Source organism: Acomys russatus, chromosome 5 (assembly GCF_903995435.1).
Source record: "Acomys russatus chromosome 5, mAcoRus1.1, whole genome shotgun sequence".
NCBI classification, from domain to species: Eukaryota; Metazoa; Chordata; class Mammalia; order Rodentia; family Muridae; genus Acomys; species Acomys russatus.
In genome coordinates this window covers 8,432,576-8,442,114 of record NC_067141.1, presented here as the reverse complement: position 1 = coordinate 8,442,114, position 9,539 = coordinate 8,432,576, and the positions used below count along the sequence as shown (strand labels likewise).

The 9,539-nt window shown below is 50.9% G+C and overlaps 1 protein-coding gene across 1 annotated transcript; it reads right to left on the bottom strand.

Annotated features, from left to right (window-relative positions):
* Positions 1-632: 632 nt before the first annotated feature.
* Stx4 (syntaxin 4) lies at positions 633-8,841 on the bottom strand. The gene is made up of 11 exons (XM_051145362.1): positions 8,416-8,841; positions 8,117-8,218; positions 7,939-8,038; positions 7,725-7,799; positions 6,714-6,784; positions 2,697-2,805; positions 2,544-2,620; positions 2,046-2,183; positions 1,116-1,226; positions 947-1,045; positions 633-862 (listed from the first exon to the last, which is right to left on the bottom strand). The coding sequence occupies exons 1-10, from the start codon at positions 8,443-8,445 to the stop codon at positions 962-964; spliced, it is 897 nt and encodes a 298-aa protein (XP_051001319.1). The 5' UTR covers positions 8,446-8,841; the 3' UTR covers positions 633-862; positions 947-961.
* Between the last annotated feature and the right edge of the window lie 698 nt (positions 8,842-9,539).

Here is a 9,539-nt window from a genome sequence, read left to right as displayed (position 1 = left end):
ATGCTATGTAGACCCGGCTAGCCTTGAAATACAATCAGGGCCTGTAGCTCGTATGCCTTGTTCTTGTTTGTTGTTGTTTTAAAGGCTCCAAGTTTCTCTGCCTGTTCCCACTGGACAGTCCCCATAAACCACGCAGCCACCGTGGGGTGATGTGTCTCTAAGAACTCCTCTTACAAAAGGCTGTGCCCCTCTCTGATGACAGGACCTGGCCTGCTGGTCCCTCTGCCGGGCAGCTTCTTAAGCTGCCTGTCCCCGTTACGTTTTAATATTCCATATAAACATCGTCCCCACTGAGAGCTGTTCTTCCCAACTGCTTATGTGTTTCTCCAGATGTCTCTTCCTCTCGGCCTCAGGAATGCCCCGGCATCTCTCACACAAACACCTCACTCCCATCACAGCACTGGGCTGGGCAGTTTATTACTTCAGGGTTCTGTCGTCTCAGCTGTGAGTCCTATCGCTCTCTGGCCCACCTCACCCACCCTGCGGGCAGAGCTGGTCTCCCGTGGACGCTCTCCTAGAGAAGTCTGATTGACTAGGCCTGGTGGCAGCAAAGGTCAGGGGTAACGAAGAATGAACGGATACTTGCAGGCCTGGGCCAGCCTCTCCAGGAACACACAGATGCGCAAGTGGCGCCAAGCTTTTTTTCTTTTTTAATTTTGTACAAAATCACGTGTCCCAGACAAACAGGACATTGCAAACTTTCTCCTAGGCATTGTGGCCTAATGGGGAAGGACTCCATGAAGGAGCAGCTGCCAAGCCGAGAAGAGCCGTTTGCCCTTCTGCACAAAGGCCAGAGTGAGGATGGGTCCAGGGGAGGCCTGCCCTGCCCCCACACACACGGGGGCTCTGGCGCTCCCAGTGCCTGCAAGGGAAGGAGAGAGAAATGGGTCCGACAGGAGGCAGGAAGGCTATTGGCAGGGGATGGGGCAGGCCCACCATATCTCACCAGGAACATGGGACATTATCCAACGGTTATGGTGATGCCAATGATGACAGCCAAGATGAGGACAGTGACAGAGACACAGATGGCAATCATGACTTTTTTCTGTGGGAGAGGGGGGGTCACGGAAGGTCACTCTGGAGTGGCCAAGGCTGGGGCGCGAGCCAGTACTTACCTTCCTCGCCTTCTTCTGGTTCTCCAAGGCTATCTTGACGTGCTCTTGCCCACGTTCCACATAGTCCGCTGAGCTCAGAATGTTCTTCTCGATTCGGTTGATCATCTCCCCCTGTTCAAAGAGGGCGGGGTAGCCAGGCATGGAGGTGGGCAGCACGGACCCTGCCCAGCCCAGCCCAAAGTGACCGAGACATTCTATTTGTTTGTTTGCTTTTTTTTTTTTTTTTTTTTTTTTTGTTTTTTGAGACAGGGTTTCTCTGTGTAGTCTTGGCTGTCCTAGACTTGCTTTGTAGACGAGGCTGGCCTCAAACTCACAGCGATCTGCCTGCCTCTGGCTCCCGAGTGCTGAGATTAAAGGCGTGCGCCACCACGCCCTGCTTTGTTTGCTTTTTGAGACAGGGTTTCTCTGTGTAGCCTTGGCTGACATGATACTCAACTCTGTAGACCAAGCTGGCCTCGAACTCACAGATATCCACCTGCCTTGCCTCCCAAGTGCTGGGATTAAAGGGGTGCACCACCACCACCTGGCTAATCAAGACATTCTTGGCGGAGGGAGGGGGTGAATCTACCATAACAAAGATAAGGCAGGACCAGAGCTGACAAATGTCCAGCGTTAGTATGGCTTCCAGGCCCCACCACTGTCATGCTGTCCCTTTGTCCTATATAACTCCCATTTGCAGTAGAGGCCTGCAACTATGGCCTCACGTGGCTAGCACCTTTTTCACAGATGGTAAACTTTGGGTCTGAATTCACCCATTCTTCTAACACCGTCTCCATCCTCTCCCTGCCTCCTCCTGGCACTCCCAGCTTTGGTCCTGGTGCTCCCACTGGACGGGAGCCCTTCCCCAGGACTCCCAGTGGCGGACGGGACTGGCCGCAGCACTGTGGAGTCCAGCCCAGGAGGTCAGGACAGGGCTGGAAGGGTACCCACCTGCATCTCCACCTCCGTAGCCAGAAAGGTGAAGATCTCATGGAGCTCGCGGATACTGCGCTCCAATTGCTGGATCTCACTGTGTCGCGCCGAGATCTCGTTCAGGGCCTGTCGTGTCACCTGTGTGTCCTTCAGGATCTGGGGGGCAGACAGGAATTGGAGAAGATGTCACAGGGAGACCACCAGCCAGTCCAAAGTTTCTGCTGAGCTTCTCAAACGGCTCCTAACCTATGACCCCACCATATTCCAATTCGTTCCTTTCAAGACAGGGTTTCTTTGTGTAGCCTTGGCTAGCCTGGACTCACTTTATAGACCAGGCTGGCCTCAACTATAAGAGATCCACCTGCCTCTACCTCCCGAATGCTAGAATTACAGACATGTGCCATCATGCCCGGCTCTCTAATTCATTCCTGACTGGGCCTTGGTCTTCCTTCCACACAAACAAACCAGGCCTCAAAGATACAAGGGCCACAGGGGAGGCTGGCTGAGACCACTCACGTTAGACACGAACACCTCGCTCTGCCCACTGTCGAGCATCTGTTCCAGCTCCTCATCAGACACCATGCCAGCATTGGCTGTAACAGGAAAAGGCCAGTTCAGAGTGGATTCCTGCTCCCAAGTGCCGCGGACCGGGCACCCCACCCCACTCACTGATCTTCAGCTGCCTCCGGATGCGTTCCACGTTCTTCTCTCGGTATTCGGACTGCGTTGCGTTGCACTTGTTGATGAGCTCAACAAATTGCTGGGACAGGACACCATGCTAAGGACAGAAAGTCTAGCTGGGCATCAGCAGGAAGGGCCGTGAGGTGCTAAGGCCATGCTGCCTTGTGACCTTGGCAGGCTCCCTCCCTCCTCAGAGGCCTCCTCCTGCCCGCTCCTCACTACCTCCCTCCCCCTCTTCCCTCCCTCAACAAGACATGCTCCCATAAGCCTTTGCACACTGCTCCTTATGCCTAGAGTGCTCATTCCCACAAGGACCCTTAAAAGCCTTCTGCCATTTACTTTTAAAATTTGTATTATTTTATCTGTGTGGGTATTTTGCCTATGTGCTCATCAGTGCATCACATGTGCCTGGTGACTGTGGAAGCCAGTTGGCAGACCCTGAAACTGGAGCTATAGACAGCTGTGAGCCACCACCACCTGGTTGCTGAGAATTGAACCTAGTTCCTCTGGAAGAGCAGCTGTACTCTTCTCTCTCTCTCTCCTTCTCTCTCTGTTTTTCTTTTCTTTCTTTTTTTTTTTTAAAGATTTATTTATTTATTATGTATACAAATCTCATTATAGATGGTTGTGAGCCAACATGTGGTTGCTGGGAATTGAACTCATGACCTTTGAAAGAGCAGTCAGTGTTCTTAACATCTGAGCCATCTCTCCAGCCCCTCTCTCTGTTTTTCAAGACAGGGTTTCTTTGTGTAGCCTTAGCTGTCCTGGACTGCTTTGTAGACCAGGCTGGCCTTGAATTCACAGAGATCTGCCTGCCTCTGCCTCCCAAGTGCTGGGATTAAAGGCGTGCGCCACCATGCCCAGCGGTTTTGGTTTTTTTGAGACAGGGTTCTCTGTCTAGCCTTGGCTGTCTTGGACTTGCTTTGTAGACCAGGCTGGCCTCAAACTCACAGTGATCTGCTTGCCTCTGCCTCTGCTGGGATTAAAGGCGTGCATCACCATGCCAGGCACAGCTGGTACTCCTAAATGCTGAGCCATCTCTCTAACTCCACTTTACTTATTTTCTGTTGGTTAGTTGGTTTTGAGACATGGTCTCATATAGCTCAGGCTGGTCTTGAACTCCTGATCTTGTCTCAACCTTCCAAGTGCTGGGATTACACATGTGCACCACTTCTGCCTTCTGCTATTTTTGAGTTTTTAATTTTGATATTATTTATAAGTTATCATTACTATTATTTGGTTTGAGACTGGGTCCCAGGTAGCCCTGGCTGGCCTGTTAGCATCACAAGTGTGCACCAACAGGGAGCTGCATTGTGTGGTGGTAGAAATGTAGCCAGGAGCCTTGGGCGTGCTCAGCAAGCATCTAACAACTGATAGATACCCCCAGCCCTTACTTATCTTAAAAGTTTATTTGGGATGAGACTGCAGAGATGGCTGAGCTTGTAAAAATGCTACTTGTGCCAAGCATGAAAACCCACATTCAATGTTCCCAGAACCCATTAAAAGCCAGGTGGTGGGGCTGGAGAGATGGCTCAGTGGTTAAGAGCGCCACCTACTCTTCAGAGGTCCTGAGTTCAATTCCCAGCAACCACATGGTGGCTCACAACCATCTATAATGTGATCTGATGCCCTTTTCTGGCATGCAGGTGTACATGCAGGCAGAACACTGTATACATAATAATAAATAAATCTTTAAAAAAAAAAAAAGCCAGATGTGGAAGCAGGGCACGGTGGTGCACACCTTTAATCCCAGCACTTGAGAGGCAGAAGCAGGTGGATTGCTGTAAATTCAAGGCCAGCCTGGTCTACAAAGTGAGTCCAGGACAGCCAAAATAACAGAGAAACCCTGTCTCAAAAAACAAAACAAAAAGCCAGATGTGGTGGTGAGCCTCTGTGATCCCAGCATGCCTAAGGTGAGATGGGAGGCAGAGGCAAGAGACTCACAGCGCAGCAGCAGAAACAGACAGACGTTGGCAAGAGGAAAAGGTGAGGACTCATTCCTTTGACCTTACATGAGCATTGTGGTGCGCATGTGCACTCAGTCACAGACTAAAGAAACCAGGGCCTCGTGCATGCTAAGCACATGCTCTGCCCCTCCTCCCCTCCTTCCCCCTCCCCTCCCCTCCTCTTCCCCTCTGCTAGCACTTCCCCTCTTTTTATGCTGCTTCATCTCTTAATACATTAGATGATAAAACATTTAAGCCAGGTGTGGTGCACACCTTTAATCTCAGCACTGGGGAGGCAGACCCAAGCAGATCCCTGAGTTTGGGGGCAGCCTGATCTACATAGTGAGTTCCAGGCCGGGGAGAGCTATTTAGTGAGACCCTGTCACAAATAAGAAAAATTAAAATAAAATAACTTACTTATTTGGTGACTGTCTTGCCCCACTAGAACATAAAGTCTCCAGGGTAGAATGTTGTTTAAGACTGTCAGATACTCAGTGTGCATCTGTTGAAGGCTTCGTGAAGGTCAGGTACGCATGCTCATGTACCTCAGCGTCACCGTGCCACTACCACAGAGCAACAGGGCCCTCTCTCACCAATAACCCTTTGGTGGGCATGGCCCCCTTGTTCCTTTTCCTGATTCCCTGCATAAGTTTACTCCCCTGAACTCCCACTCCTGTGCCCTGCCAAGATTCCCAAACCTTCCTTCCTACTCCAACCCGGACATCCAAAAATCCCAGCCGCTCTTCACTAACCAACCAGAAGACCCTGACAGGTCACATCAGGTTCCTGGCTAAGACGCTGCCTCAGGAGGATCCCTTGGAACTTTTAAAAACTTTTTTTTAATATATAAAAGTTTAAAATATTTTTAAATATTTATTTATTATTATGCATACAGTGTTCTACCTGCATGTACACCTGCAGGCCAGAAGGCATCAGATCACATTATAGATGGTTGTGAGCCACCATGTGGTTGCTGGGAATGGAACTCAGGACCTCCGGAGGAGCAGTCAGTGCTCTTAACCACTGAGCCCCCTAAAATTTTTTTTTAATATCTTTATTAATTTTAACTGTGTGTGTGTATGTGTGTTCATCTGTAGGCAGTGCTGGTGTTTGTGGAGGTTGGAGGCCTCCCCCAGAGACAGTTGTGAGCCACCTGACATGGGTGCTGGCAACGGCTGAACTCAGTTCCTCTGTGAAAGTGCACCACCTCTCAGCCCCAACATTACCTTTTAATATATTTATTTTAGTATATTAAAATATATATTAATATTAATAATATGTGTGTGTGTGTGTGTGTGTGCGCGCATGGGGAGGATATGTGTGCGTGGCTCACACATACATGTCGGAGGACAACCTGCGTGGTTCCGCTCTCTTTCTGCTACGTGGCTCCTGGACTGACTCAGGATTCCAGGCTTGGAAGTGCACACCTTTACCCATTGGTCCATCTTGCCTGCCCTTTCATCTCTTGAACTCTATCTGTGGGGCCAAGGATGTCCTTGGTGTTTTTCCTTCTTTTTATATTTTTAGACATTTTTATGTGTATTGGAGTTTTGCCTGCATTCATGTCTGTGTGAGGGTGATGGATCGCCTGGAACTGGAGTGACAGTCAGTTGTGAGCTGCCATGTGGGGGCTGGGATTTGAACCTGGGTCCTCTGAAAGCATAGCTTAACCACTAAGCCATGTCTCCAGCCCCACTTGTTTGTTTTATTTCTGTCTCTTCTGACCTTGAGCAGAGTGATTAGGTACCAAGTCCTGCATGAGAATTATCTTTGTTCCCTGTTTAGTCCAAATTCCCTGTCTCAGTATTGGGAAAGTGTGTCTCTCACAGCCAGGCCTAAGTCATGTGCAACACAGCAAATTCTCTCTGAATGGAGTGAGAACCTGAGACTAAGATCTTCTACCTACAGCAAATCCTCCCTCCTGAGTACAGGCTTCCTCATATGAAGAATCATCAGGACAGAGACCCCAAATCAAGAGTCTCTAAGGGCTGCACACTCCCACTTAGTCACCTAAGAACTGCTTGATAAAACGCCTTCCTTCTAGGAAAACGAAACCCACCTGGGTTTTCCTCATTCTTGTGTTGACTGAGTTATAACTCTCATCAGCTTCTTCCTTCTGAGGCTCTATGGCTGCAGGAGAAATACAAGGGTTGACAGAAAGAGGGTTTATCCTGAGACTTACAGAAATTGATCGGGAGGCCAGCTGGTCTCTGTTTGAGGCTAGCCTGATCTACATATTGAGTACCCTAAAAAATAATTTTAAGAGCCGGGCGTGGTGGCGCACGCCTTTAATCCCAGCACTCGGGAGGCAGAGGCAGGCGGATCGCTGTGAGTTCGAGGCCAGCCTGGTCTACAAAGTGAGTCCAGGACAGCCAAGGCTACACAGAGAAACCCTGTCTCGAAAAACCAAATAATAATAATAATAATAATAATAATTTTAAAAATTAAAATATATAATAAAAAATGTTACATGAATTTTAAAAAATGGTTTGGGGACCAGAACTTGGGGCCATATCTACATTCCAGATACATAATAAGGAGCTTCTTGTCCTAATAGAATTTTTATTATAAAGTGACTATGAGCAGGGAAGTATTTTAGTAGTTGTGGAAGAGGAGGAGGAGGAAGGAACTAGGAGGAGGAAGAAGAGGTGAGATGAACCAGCTGGGCACGGTTGGGGCAGGTCTTTAATCTCAGCGCTCAAGAGGCATAGACAGATGGGTCTCTGTGAATTGAAGGCCAGCCTGGTCTACATGGGAGGAAAAGAGTTGGGGGAGGAAGCAGAGAAAGAGAATGGAGAAAGAAGGAGTTAATTCTGAATTTCTGTGCGCTTTCCTTTGTATCACACCAGTGGGTACCCAAAGAATACATACTGGGCTGCAAGAACTAAAGCATTAAGTAGTTTCGAATTTAAGTATAAAACAATAATATAGGGATCTGTGAGCCCAGCATGTGCTATGCAAAGCACCAAGTCTTGGATGCACAGAGATCCTTGACTGTGTAGGCAGATATACCAGCAACAGGGCTGAATCAGAGGGGAAGCTACGGCTGAGGCCCTGTTAGTTCATTCACCTTTTAGTTGTGCCCGGACCTCTCTCCCCAGCTGTTTGATCTCCTCGCGCAGGTTCTGCAGGCCCTGCTTCATGCCTAAATGAGAAAGGCAACACTTACAAACCACACCTTCTACCACAAACCAAAACCAAACCCACGCTGGCCATCACCTAAATAAAACTACATCCCCCACAGTCCACCGGGCTGGCGTGCGTGAGCCCCAGGTTTCGCTTACTCTCCTCGGGAAGAGGCGTGGCCAGGATGGTGACCTGCTGTTTCTCCAACTCTCGGACTTTACTCTCCAGTTTGGCCATAGTCTGCCGAATTGTCTGGACCTACGGAGGATAAACAAGGCGCTGAAGACATAAGTGGCACTCTAGTCCACCCTGCTCCTTGGACCTCCGGACTCTTACCTTCTGGAAGAACTCGTCGTCTGGGCTGCCCAGCCTGGCGGTACCTGGTTGCACCACCAGCGCGACTCGAACCTCATCTTCATCGTCCGAGCTGTTATCCCCCTGCCAGGGCCGGAGTCATTGGCATCACTTGCTCCCTGCGGCTCTCGTCCCGCAGGAACCACAGGCTTCCGGGATTCTCCTTCCTGGCCATCAGCCACCCTTCCCGGACCCCAAACCAGGAGTCCCCCACTCCAGCGCACCCGCCCGGCCCCAGCTTCTCCTCACTCCGGCGCATCCTCCTCACCCCAGTTTCTCACCTGCCTCAACTCGTGGGTCCTGTCGCGCATGGTGGCCGGAGCGCCCTGTCCCCGGACCTGAGCCCAAAGGGCCTCAAGGTTCTAAGTTTGGAAGTCCTGCACCTCTCTCACACTTGACACCCCCTCCCTCCCTCCGAGAACCCCAGTGCCCCCCAGGAGCCGCCAAAGGCCCCGCCCCTTTCACCATCCACTGTCGCGGGGCAGAACCCGACCATAGGACCCCCAGAGTTCTACAGGTTGGAATTCCCTTCTCTTCCCCCCATCCTGCTCCCGCAGCTGCAGCCCCGCCCCTTGGAGGGATGACTCCGAGCATGCGCACGAGGTCCCGTCTCTTCCTCGCTGAGGGGAAAAGGCGGAGGTCGGAAGCAGTTGCTGCAGAACGGAAGCGAGGCTGCCAGGATCCGGAGCCCGCCCCGCCTTTACCGGAACGTCTCCTACTAGAGCTGAAATCTAGTTGCCCAAAGGGTTGGGAATGCGTCATTTGCACGCAGTCTGAGATCCTCGTTTCTCACATCACCCCATGGCGCCCCCTCACCACGTGACAGGCAGGGCCGGGCTCCGCGGGCTGCACGCCCGACAGCCGGTCACATGTCCCGGCGCTGTCAGCGACGTCTCGGACTTCTGTCTCGCGACGTCCCTGGCACCCGGGCATCTGAGCTGTGCTCCTACAGCTTCTACAAGGTGGGGAAGGGTACACTGCCTGCTCTCAGCCACGTACCGAGGATACCCTGTAGAACTGACTTTTTGTTTTAATTTTGGGTCCTAGGGACGTGGGCAAACTGAAGACTTAGCATTGGGGGCTGTCAGTATCATGAGACCTTGAAAGTCAGAAAATAATGAGTCTACAGCGTCAGAGAATTGCAGGGTTTTGTAGGCAGAGAATCAGGAGGTGGGAAGTGACCTCAGCCAAGGTGGAGCCTCCCCCGTCCCCTGCGTCCCTCTGGCACAGTCTCTGACAGGTGGGCGGCCTACGCCCCGCATGAGCACTGCAGTCCCGCTGAGCTCGCTGCTACCTTCCCAAGCAGCAAGATAATTTCAGAGCAGCTCAGACTGAGGAAAAAAATGTACTGTTGCCTCTGCAGCCCTGCCTTACAACTGACGTCTAAGCATGACTTGCTTTTCTT